The following is a 12,612-nucleotide window of genomic DNA, read 5'->3' on the forward strand; positions in this document are numbered from 1 at the left end:
TTACGAAAATGAAACAACCTATGACACTCGCTTCTGAAAGTGCAACGAAGAGCTGATTTCTACTGCTTTCTATTGCTTGAATTTATTTTTTGGCTACCGTAGCCCAATTAGCGCTGTAAACAAATTGCTTAACTAAGACTTTACTTCATAAGTTATTCTATTTTCTGCCATTTATTTCGCACCTTGTTTAAGTTTTTGTTTACAAAAATTGCATCGAAAGTGGCACATACTTTGCCAAAAGGACTCACTCCAGTGTCCACACAGCACAGAATGCGCCATCAGTAGCGGAGGTTTACTCAAATGTGATAGAAATAAGTGAGGAAATCAATCAGTAATTGACACAGGAAACATGGTTTGCTTTGACATCGAAACATGCCATGCTTAGGGCACAGCAAGTTGAGTGACGCCAACAATTTGAATGACGCCCGTGGCAGACGCCTCGCAGCTGTCGACCGAGTCGGGTGCCGCGCAACCTCCCTCCTAGCGCTCGCTTCAATGGAATCTCAGGATGCGGGCGAACGCAAGCGTACGACTTCCCCAGCGACAGAAGACCAATGAACGAATGCGTCGGCATCGGCTTAATGCTTCGCACCGTCCCTCCGTCCGTTCGCGAAATCTGTCACACTATAGCTGTCAATCAAATGACGGCAAAAACCAGGCAGACCTATCCTTTTCCTTAAAGTCCTCCTCCTCCTCCTATCCTTCCGTTTTGCAGCCGAGCGTACTAACGATTACGCTACTTCCTGCAAACTCATATGTCGTAACAATTGCGCACTTAATTAAAATTTTAACCACACACCAGTGCCACAAGCAGCAACACCTCGCTAAAGGCTTTCGCCTCACCGCACTTTGGGTCAACAAAGTGCCCCCCCCCCCCCCCCTCCTGAATGTTTTGCCTAATATTGGTAGCTTACGACTGTATGCTAATGAGAATGTGTGTGATCAGGGAGTCTCTAATTAAAGGAGTAGTTATTAGGCGGGCAGCAAAGTGCATGTCGGTGAGGGCTGTGTTCATGTCACGTGACAGTCGTGTGCCATGTGTTCTGGCAACATTAGTCGAGTGCGTGATTAGTAATATGCTAATGAGGTCAATCAGAGTCGCTGAAGAGACACATTAACGCTATCGCATTATAACATGAAAGGCTGAGCTCAAGTTTCCCCCAAATCTTTCTCGTCCTTATGCGTTCTTATATATTCATACTTATGCTCTTGAATTTGTCAGAGATCCCAAAGGGCACTTCGCTTTATGCATTTCATTTAGTTTTCTATCTTTCAGGAAATACAGTTTATGAGGAAGGCACCTGTAGCTAAAATAGGTAAAAATACGCCAGCGGCCGGGGCCCCAATTTGGTTCTTTTGCGCCGTTGAAGCAGCGCCTTTGCAGGCCCACGGATTTCTGTCGTAATCAGCTTATGAGGGATTGAGCGACGTGGAGCTAAGGCGATTTCGTTCACGCCTTCCCGGGCCTTCTCTGTCCACGGGGCTCTGACACTGGGCCTGCGCCCTGGTTCTTCTTTTTCACTTCTCCACGTACTTTAGCGAAATAAAAAGCGCAGACCGCCATATTTCTCGCGCGGATGGGGCGTGCAGGTACGGCAAGCAAAGTGAACAGCGCTCTGCATGCGCTCGCAGCAGTTCAGAAAGCTCGTTTATAATTTTTTCCGTGCCATAAACTGCTCACAATCGTGACTGGCTGAGAAGCGCTAAATTCGAACTCGGATAGGAGCGCAAATTTGTTTGGAACATGCACATTTCAATTTTGGGGATGACATTTTATTAAATTTGATTGTGACGAGGCCAAAGCGTGACTTGGAATGAATGAGACTGAACAACACTTTTTTGTAAATGCTTACAGATGATGAGTATAGTTGCTGAGCGCATTGTAACCGCAGGCCAGCTTTCGCGTGCATACTGAAGAATTCGCGGCACATACCTGCAATCTATTTTAAACTTATTTCCAAGCCCACTGATTCCTTACGTCCGCCTCGAGGAGTAAGTGCGAGGAGAGTAGACCATCAGAATCGACATCTTCGCACACAGCACTCTTTAGTTTTTCATCTCCATTACGGTTGAAAAACTGAGTTCATTGCTAACGGCCGACAGACGGCGTTATTTTGAGCGGCGTCCAGAAATGCTGGCCACGCTAATCGGCCTTCTCCTCCACTTCGCTCCGATGCGCAGAGCACTCTGGGCGCAACAGGACGCTCGGGGAATACCACGGGGGACAGCAGACCATCACCGAAGCGGAGGAACACGGGGGACAGCAGCAGCTGGAGGTCGGAGATCACGTCGCCGAGGTCACGGCCCCGAAGAACGCCACCAGCGCGTCTCTCGAGCACGGGGCTGCCGACCTACCCCCACAGGAAGTACGTAGTACACACAGTTTTGTCTGATTCATGTCAGAAAAATTATTACGCACTTGCACTGACGTAGAGTGTTTTTTCCCTGCTCTGTGTTTTTGCGCGACAGGGATGACTGCTTATTAAAGTTGCACTGAGGAAAACAACAGCCATATTTTTTTCTCTCTTAGTGAAAGATTATTCTAAGGTTTTCTCTAGGTAGGTTTAGTCTTGTTCTGCCGCAAAAGGCGCATTTGTACGCGATAAAGCTGCATTATCAAATATTAGCACTGTTCAACTAAAGGTTGTCACATCAAGGACCCCGTGGTTATCGTTTTGAAGTGAGTGCCGGCGTAGCATATATCCTCTCCGATCCACACGCAATAAACTGCCGACGCTCTGAAATCAGCTGGCGACGCCTGTGTTCCTCGCCTTTTCTCGTTTACAGAAGCTCCGCTTTCTGCCTTTGCGTTAGAACACCAGTCTATCCCGAGTGACTCTAAATCAGTGCCGCTACGCATGCTGTGCCGAATAGCGATTGCTGTAGTCTCTTCTTCTGCTCGCCTTCGTTTACCTTCTTATGCAAAGAGTCTTCTTGAACAAACAGCGCGAACAAAGACGAGCACAAAAGACAAGAAAGCGAACGACACGGAAGTGGGGTGAACGTGACGCAAGTATGCAAGTAATCATTTCCTTTTTAAAACTATATCAGATAATAATTATAGCTGGAAAAGTGACAAGGATAGGGCAGGGAGTTCAGCAGTATTGTCTAATATGCGTGTCTCATGCTTCCGGGCAATGCCCCACAAACCCTGCGTTAGCTGGGGCAGGCCCATATATGTTGTGGCACGTTAGGCAGTGTTTAAGCACGGTTATACCAAAAGGTCGAGTGATAGCATTTTTACAATGGCCCGGGCCAAATTAGGAGGTAGCCATCGTGTCGGGCAAACTCTGTTGTGGTTGGACATCAATTATGGTCCATATCGGTCAAGGCCAAGTTTTGGAATGTTTACTGCATTCCAATGAGTGCGAAAGCCCGGGTTTGTGCCATGAAGAAGAAGAAGACGACGACGATGCGCGGGCAGTGCCGCCAGGCGGAGCAGACGGAACTTGATGAAGGCGACGCTCTGCAGTGCACAGCGCGAGTGTGTGGTGCAGTTTAACACGAGGCGTGGTCTCGCGCAGCGTCCTGTGAAGCTGATCTGGTCGAGCCTCGGCGGGTTTGACTCCCAGTGGTGTATGTGATGTCGTTTTTCTGACAGACATATTTTCACCTTGCCTACGCTGAAGGTCAAATTCACGCAGCGGACAGGTGAAAACGGAAAATAGAAGGAGACAAACGAGAATGTGTGGTGTTTGCGGCTAAAACAATGAGGTGCTTTTTCTTTTCCGTCTTGCACACGACACAGATGATGTTTTTATGTATTAATTTTGCTTCAGATTGTTTGTGTGCACAGTGAAGCGGCTATATTTTGAAGCGAAAGGCTTCACTATGCGGGTCAGAGCCGAGCTTCGCGTGAGCCGAACTGGTGAGTTATGCGCATGCGAGAAAAAGAGTGACGTCACGCGCCGCGCAGGTGGTCGCTTCTCGCCGCTGCAGCAGCCGTCGCCTGACCTTTCGGCGCAGCCGTGCGCTACTGCACATGTGCGTCATGTGCATGCGCAAGGGAGCTATATAATGCTCTTGCCAGAGAATAGGCGTGAGCACTCGACATGGAAGGAAAGGAGAGTACGGCTGCTGCTAGACTACGCAGAAAAGCTGAGAAACTAAATCCGTCCGATCCAGAAGTACTCGCTTGGGAGTTAGCTGCACAACAGCGAAAAAATGATAAAGCCATAGCTAAACGCGCAGCCGAAACGCCTGAACAACGGGAAATACGAAGCATAACCTCGACGTCAAACCAAGCATAACTGAAGCCTTTCGCTTGTATATCCAGGCTTAACCAGAGCTAAGCCTGATTTTTTTTAATTAAACAAAGTCTTTGTTGCCGAAATCGCTCACAAATCAGTCGTGTTTGCTACATGAATCGAGAATGTTACTCATGGCCTGTGTTCTTTTCTATTTTTCACCCTTTCCAGATTCCTGGAGAGAATGGTACGTAGCTGCACATTCTTTTTATTTCGTGGAATAAGTGCCACACACTTTAAAAAATTTTCCACCGCAGTGTGTAAAAACTCAGAGGAGTAATAATTCATTATCATCCGCTTCAGCACACCCATGCAACTGCAAAGAAAATCCAGACACCATTCTCAGGATTTTCGCGGTCGTAAAAAATTTGTCCACGTCTTGATCCGGATAGTCATCTTCAGTTAGAAGTATTTCCTGAGAGCTATTTACCTTTTTGTGGCCGCATAGTACTCCTGCAGTTCATGTTATGGAATGATTTCTCCTTGGTTTCCTAAATTTAACAGAGGGAAGTTTTCATTAGCTTACAACACTTCGTTTACACTAACAAACCATTTTCATGTGCCCGAATAGACTGTATTTTTTTTAAACTTTTACCTGTCCTCAAAAAATTATTTGTGCATATCCTCCCAAATTAAAATGACAAAGTGCAAACATTATTATTACGAAAATTGAAAACTGACAACCTTGCATGGCGCCTGCAGAGCTTTCGGCCATTTATAGAAGCCTCCCTACATTCTCATTGAACGTGGGATCAAAACGTGCTTGTAGAGCGCGGGACTGAGTCTGCAGGGCATATTTTTTTAGCCATTTTAAATTGTTTCCCAAAAATGGTGACTCGGAATTCAGTAAGAGGCGGGTGGCGCTCCTCAAACTAATTCTGCTACTGAAATTTGCGGCAGCAATGTAACAAAGACTTGAATAAATATTAATGCCAACAACAAGAATTGCAGCTGGTCATCTTTGTTTCAAATCTAAGAGAATAATTTTAAAACGGCAAAAAAAAAACAACAACAGGGAAGCAGTAACAAAGACCGGGCTGTACAGCGAGGGCAAGGTTTCTCAAGTGCGCTCATGCTGTGGCAGGATGAACTAAACTTGCAAGCGATTGGTTGGTTCGTTAAATGCCAGAAATATTGAAGCACGAACGTGGAGGAAATACCAACGAGCTGGTAATGTTAACGACGTAGGAATCAACTCGGCTGAAGCCACATTACCGGTTCCGGGATGCTTAGAATTGAAATTTATTTTAAAGAAGCGATCTTGAATATGGCCTGGATGATGGGTCGAAGAAGAGAATATGCAAACTTTTGTTTACATCCGAGTGTAAAAGAAATAAGCAGCAGGACCGCCCTTTAAACCTCGCATGGTTTTGAAACTGCTTGTTGGCCACAAATCTTCAGAAAGCGTCCTCGGTGCCTCCGTTGGAATGATGTTATTGCGGAAGACACTGATTAAAAAGAAAAGCAACGACACTGGTCAGAGTGGAGCTCTACTAAGCTTTCTCAGAGCTACCTATAAGGCTTCGTAACTAATGGGCACTTGCCAGAGAGAGAGAGAGTTGCAAGTTGGACGACGGCTTTATTTAGGAAATCATACAAGGTTTTTCGGTAAGGCTGACAGTACTTCGAATTTGCCAGGCAACAGATTTTTTATGACGTTTATTCTCGTTTTTATAGCTGTTCACGAAAGCTTCTAGAGCGTTTTTATAGCCGCAATATTTGTTTGCCGCATTTCTTTAACCCTTTAGTACGCCATAAGGCCGTGCGGTGCTGTTGAACTCGTTGAAGAATAAAACGAAGAGAGAGAAAGAGACGGGAACAGGAAACGACAAGGCAGGCCTTGAACTCTCAACTAAACTTTATTTAGAGGACAGAGAAAGTCTGTAGCTGCTCCAGCAAAAGACACAAGGTGAAAACTCACAAACAAACTATAAGCTATGGCAATACCTCACGTGATAGGATGCATGCTTATTAGAATCTTCGTAAGGTTTCAAACTGCATGTCATGTTAAGCTGGAGATGGCGGGCTGATACACTTTTCTCCTTATTCTACAATATGCATAGCCTCGATCATTTCTCGATTCAGCTCGCTAAAGTGGACTGCTAAAGTGAGAGTCACTGAAAAGGCTGAAAAGACATACTGAGTCTTGAATACGAACCGCCAATTTATCATCTCGTTTAGCGCAACAGCGTGTTTCGTCTTGTGTGTTTCTTTCTTTTGTCTGGTGTGTGTTCTTCGCTAAATGAGATTACTATAATGGCCGAAAACCAACTAGCCCATCAGTTAACTCTTGTGAAGTACAGCCGCCGTACCAACTGAGCGCCCAGCTGATGTTACTGAGCAAGCAAGCGCCCTCTCTCGTACGCACGATGAAGCGCACACTAGAGTTGGACTCACGCACCCCGCACAATGCAGAGATCCGGCCGCCGTCGACCGGCGTCTGCAGCACGTGGGGGCGGTTCCAGTTCAAGAGCTTCGACGGCACCCTGTTCCGCTTTGCCGGAGCCTGCACGTACGTCCTGCTCAAGGAGTGCGCCGACCAATCAGAGTCCTCGGCACGGTTCTCGGTTGAGCTGCGCCACTCGGCGGGCTGCCCCGACTCGGCCAACTGCTCCCGCACTCTGGAGCTGGTCGAAACGGGCTCCGCCGGAGTCGGCTCTGACGGCGCAAGCGAGCGGGTCAGCCTGCAGCTGGGTGGCCCGCTTCCCGAGGACCCCCAGTCACTGGCGGACGCCATTCCGGGACTGAGTGCCCAGTACGCCGGAAAGTACCTCGTGCTCCACAGTCCGAAGGGGTACACACTTTGGATTGACGAGGTGCGTGGAAACTACACTGCACGACCAAAGCTTCTTGCCATTAACCCTGTCCTGTGCCATCTACGCCACCGCAGATTTCCTAATCTTACCCGCCCACCTGATTTGCTGCCGCCCCACCCAGCTCTTGCCTTCTCTCGAAATCCGTTTCATTTCCGCAAGGGGCCATCGGTTGTCTCCTCTTCGAAATGATTCAACCTGCCCGTGCCCATCTCGTCTTCTCGATTTCGACTAGACCGTCGTTAACAATATAAGCTACGCCGTATGCTCCGTGGCCTTAGAATAAATCTTTTAGCCTGTCACCAAGAAAAGCTAGTTGTATGTTTTGGACAGCGTTTACGTTTGGCATCTTATTAATAATATCCCGGCGCCGGTGACAACTCAATGTTTAGCTTCAAGCATAAGAAATGCTGCTCGGTAGCGTTTGCACAGCAGAAGCCTGAATCATCTAAATACCTCAGCTGGCATAAACCATGGCCACCCACCGTGCTACATCGCTCACTTTTAAAGAAAGGAAAAGTTGAAGTGCAGTTCTGGTCGCTTGCATTCTAATTATGTTCGCGATGCAAGCGTACTCGGGTGGGGTCTCCAACATGAACAAAGTTGATTAATAAGAAACGGAAACGTCACTGGGGTAGCAGAATCGGAATCATGTTTATTTAACATCATGGTTATGTATCGTGACAAAAAGCCAGTGAGAAGGCTCGAAGCCGACGCCCCCCACAGATTCATTGGGGTGGTACACAGCATGATAGCACTTTAAGAGAAAAACAACAAAGCATAACGGATTTGGCATTAGCTATAGATCAGTTAGCAGGGAGTTGAATGAAGATAAGACAGAAGCGTTACTTTTTAGGCCAGTTGGTTCTTCATACCTTTATAAATATTTGTGCACAGACAAGACAGCACGTGAAAGAGGAGATGCAAAAAGAAGAAAAAGGAAAGAAAGGAGATACGACATCAGGAAATTTGTTCGCATTGGGGGCGGCGGGGGCGCATGATCCGACTCCTTTGGGGTGCGAAGTGTAGGCCTTTCTCCCACAGTGTACGAAACCTGGATGAACAAGCATATTCACTGCTTTACACCGCCGACCTGGGCGATGCGATAAACGGTATCAGAAACGCGACCATTAAAAAATGGCTGAAATGTTCGCGATTTACTTGTAGCCATAAATCCGCTTTCATAAAGTAAGCCATTGCAAAAACAGTTGAGTCCTCGAACGTGTTACGAATAAATGTGAAGTTTATATCGAACATTGGTGCATGTACAGACTGTCCAGGAAGTGAGTAAAATGTGGACTCAAATATCTCCACTCGATGCCTTCATTACGGACTTACGCATCTGGCACCGGAGATAAGAACGCTTCATACAAGTCGTGTGAAGATGTGCACGCACAGATACACGAGAGCACAAAAATAACAGACTGCAATATAGGCAGTCGAAAAAATTTCATTTTTTTATCACAAAATGCTACATTGTTGCGACGATACGACAGTACGAAGACTAGCGGAAAAGTCTGCTCTGGCAAGTGTGATTATGCTTGATGGAGCAGTTATTGATCATTGGCGACATGGTATCAACTTCAAATGAAACGCGAACAAGAGAACTAAAACCGCTGACAGCAAAACCGAAATATATTAATCGCACTAGGGAGGAAGAATAGTAGACCCGTTGATTTTCGAATCGAAGGCGTTAAAACCGCTCTTTGTATTTCCTCTCGATCTCCAACATAGCCACCACGTTGGCTCAGTGGTCATGGCGAAATTGTCCGAAGCCCTCCACTACGGCCTCCCTCATAGCCTGAGTCGCTTTGGGACTTTAACCCCCATAGGACATAAAGCAAAGCAGCCACTACTTAATTTCATTGCTTTGTACTCGCTGGGCATCTGCCGCTGATGGTACAAGCACAATCTCTACTAAGAGAACACATCAGTAAAGAAAAAAAATCATTTTTATTTCTCCATGGATAAAAATATACCTTAGACACCAGTAACGCCAAAGAAAGCGTCTGTCTGCTATGTTGAAGAATGTGTTGACCCTGTGAAAAAAAAAAATAGACGCTGTTATCTTTCGCATTGAAAGCACCTGTACAAAGATTTCTATTTATTTCTGGCGCTTGCAGGAGTCAGTTCAGATACGAGTGACGCCCGCTCTGCGCGAGACAGCCTGCGGCCTCTGCGGGCACTATGACGGTGAGCCGTCCAACGACCTTATGGTCCTGGACGCAAGGAGTGCACTAGCTCCGCGGGAGTTTGGAATCTCGTGGGTGGTGGAAAGAGGTGAGATTATTGACTAGTGGATTAGTGAGCCCCTACCGACTTCACCTCTGTTTTAGTATGCCATTGTATTTCGCTAGTGCAGTGTGAACGGTGTTTCGTTCTCTGAAACGCGAAACAGCGTAAAAGCGCTGTGTCAGCAGTATTATGTGCAAGGTTTGACGACATCATCACTGGTGGATCATTGACTGCTTTCGGAGTGCCGTCGTGTGCGTGACGATATGCTTTGTCAGCACAGTGAATGTAGCATTAGCGATATGAACAGCTACAACTTTGGCTACATCACTCCTACGCACACTCTGCTTGCACTTCGCTAGAGCAAAGTGTTATTGACGCACCTCCGCTTACCCCTGCAGACTGCATCCACAGTGGCCTTGAGAGGGAAGCCTGCGCCATCCAGTCCAGCGCAGACAAGAACGTCTCCCTGACAGCTTTCGACCGCTGCTCCATCATCTTCAACGACATCTACCGAGAGTGCCACGCGGTGAGAAGATATGGCGTGACACACACGGCATAAGGAATAGCTGCTATGATGGTATACGCAGGGATAAAAAACGCTCACACGAGGAGAGCGAGACAGAGAGTAATCTTTATTTAATAGCAAAGTTAAAATCCTTACCGGGACGGCTCCTTACTCCAAGAGCCCTGTGGCATTCCCCTCCAGCCTGGCACGTTTGATCAGCCTGAAATGTTCACCGGCTCTCGCGGCCAGAAGGGTGCTCGGTCAGGAGGTTGGGTTTGAATGAGTGATTGGGTGGGACACAGCCTGGCGGTGGGAATTCGCAAATGTTGTGAGAGTGTGTGTGTGTGGAGGGGGGGGGGGGAGGCTGGCTCCACATGTGGTACAGTACGGAAGAGTTGTAAGCGGTCTAGTGTGGAGTGAGAGGGCTTGTATATGATCCGGGCTTGCCTGAAGTGTTGTATGATGGTGCGGAAGTCGAAGGGCTCGTTTCAGCTGTGAGCTTGTGGTTGGGGAGGCCATGCACCGGTGCACGGATGCTAGGTTCGAGGGCAGACGCATGGACGCGTTGATTTTCGGTAATGCCCTCATGCGCAGCGGGGGTTTTGTTGCTTGCGTGCGGGCAGCGTAGCTAGCATGTGGGCTGAAGATGAAGGAATGGTGGCTTTAGGGAAGAGCCTGCATGCTGTCTCTCATGGGGTGCCTGAGCAGTGCAGGCATACAGTGTGCATTTGCAGTCAGCCTTTGCAGCAGCTGAAGCAAACAAGTGCGCACCCTGCAGCAAGGGCATTCTAAGAGGGTCCTTCGGCTGCCGTCCATGTGCAGGTGCTGAAGCCGAAGCGCTTCTTCGAGGCCTGCAAGCAGGACTGCTGCGACAAGAGGTCGCCCTCGGGCTGCGAGTGCGCCACGCTGGACGAGTACTTCCGGGAGTGCCAGCGCCTGGGCGTCCACATGAGGGACACCTGGCGGAGGGACACCGTCTGCCGTAAGATGCTAACTTGCGTGCTTGTCCCTGCTAGGATGCTAAGTGCAGTCTAGAAGAATGGAGTTATCTAAAAGACACTAAGATTTTCCATGTACTACACTTAAGCGTGCCGTGTCTCTATGCGTTTCGTCGCACTGCAATTAGCATCATAAATCAATGCTAATTTTTCTACGTTTCTAATCTTTACTGTTTGTGATTTGTTTCAAACTACAAGTGCAAATGAGATACATCGAGGAAGACCGGAGAGCAAAGTACGTGAGTTGATAGCGAAGAGCAACAGCGCCATATCGCTTGCTGTCAGTACGAGTCCGTGACTGATGTTAATCTCTCTCTCTCTCTCTCTCTCTCTCTCTATATATATATATATATATATATATATATATATATATATATATATATATATATATATATATATATATATACAAAGCGAGCTTTTGTCGAGCACCTCACTACCAGCGAGCAGGCGCCCCGTACCTTACTGGAACACGTATTGAACACTGTTCAGAAAGTGTCTTTTTCACGAGACGTTCAAAAACCTGATGGGCCTATGTGCCATTTCTGCCAGAAGTAAGCGGGCAAAGTGGTTGTTTACTTAAGCGCATAGTTTAGGTTTAATACGCAATTTACAAACACTGCACAACAACTTTCCTGCTCTATGGCTCTCAACCGATGAGTTCTTCTCGCAGCGCACACTTGCGACCGCGGCACCGAGTACCGCGAGTGCGGCCCCGCGTGCCGCGCCACGTGCGCCGACCGCGAGCCCACGTGCTCCGTGAGCCAGTGCGCATCGGGCTGCCACTGCCCGGAGGGGACGCTGTGGGACGAGGGACGCTGCGTGGCACCCGGGGAGTGCGCCTGCACCTACAGGGGACGCACCTACCAGGCCGGAGAGCAGGTCGACCAGGACTGCAACATTTGGTGCGTGCTCTTGGAACGGGAGGGAGCTCCAAATGCTGGTTTGCTCGGAACATGTTCTCGTAGTTTATCCCTCAGTCATTTACCAAGAACGAAAATGGGATTCGGTGTCTGAGCGGCGTCACACGCGACTCTCGCGCAGCGTGTGCGACGGTGGTCGCTGGCAGTGCACCCAGGCCATCTGCGACGCCACTTGCTCGGTCCTGCTGGGCAGCATCTACAGCACCTTCGACGGCGGCCGCTTCCAGACACGCGCACACTGCGGGTTCATTCTCCTCCAGGCGGAAGGCGTCCGTGTCATCCAGAACAGGCGGGCATGCGCTGGTCTGCCTCCGGACGCAGTCTGCCTCGGAGACGTGCACATGCAGGTCGGCGACAATGTCCTGGTTTCCATCAACCGGGAGCTGCAGGTGAGCACGGCGAAACAACTGCGAGGAGCGGTTTTCGTTACAGCGCTGGGGCATACACGTGAGACTTGAGGCGCTTGACTGTTTTAAAGGCCTCGTTGCAGAATGTATTACTAGTTGTTTATCGCCTATTAGTAAAATGCTCTGGATAATCTGGAAACATTAATTCCAAACGATTTCTGTGTAATTCTAATACATTTATTCCTCCAATCTAAGAAATATTAGCACACTAAATTAACCGACTAATCCAGAAACCTCTGAAATCGCAGTCTGACCTTCAAATCAATACCAAGAGAGCTCGATGAGTTGTCTGCGCTAAGGCGCTTGAAAGTCGTGATAGCCAATGAGACGTTATCCAGATCTACAGAGCCCTTGAAGACAGCACTGGCCCATCGCGAATTATACCTACAAGAAATAGCTAGTATGATTGTCACCCTAAAAAAGCTATTATTCTGGAGCGTCTTCATTTGTCATTATTTAAGACAGGTCATGGGATCTCCTGTGGCCT

The 12,612-nt window shown here is 48.0% G+C and overlaps 1 protein-coding gene across 2 annotated transcripts in view; it reads left to right on the forward strand.

The window, feature by feature from the left end:
• LOC144106577 (uncharacterized) overlaps positions 1-12,612 on the forward strand; it is a 216,305-nt gene that overhangs the window by 28,642 nt on the left and 175,051 nt on the right. For both annotated transcript variants that reach the window (XM_077639422.1, XM_077639423.1), the window contains exons 7-14: positions 2,182-2,366; positions 4,419-4,434; positions 6,663-7,063; positions 9,184-9,340; positions 9,694-9,821; positions 10,623-10,782; positions 11,469-11,700; positions 11,840-12,107. In XM_077639422.1, coding sequence (XP_077495548.1) covers positions 2,182-2,366; positions 4,419-4,434; positions 6,663-7,063; positions 9,184-9,340; positions 9,694-9,821; positions 10,623-10,782; positions 11,469-11,700; positions 11,840-12,107 — 1,547 coding nt within the window. The remainder of the gene's footprint in view (positions 1-2,181; positions 2,367-4,418; positions 4,435-6,662; positions 7,064-9,183; positions 9,341-9,693; positions 9,822-10,622; positions 10,783-11,468; positions 11,701-11,839; positions 12,108-12,612) is intronic.

This window comes from Amblyomma americanum, chromosome 10, assembly GCF_052857255.1.
Source record: "Amblyomma americanum isolate KBUSLIRL-KWMA chromosome 10, ASM5285725v1, whole genome shotgun sequence".
Lineage (NCBI taxonomy): Eukaryota > Metazoa > Arthropoda > Arachnida > Ixodida > Ixodidae > Amblyomma > Amblyomma americanum.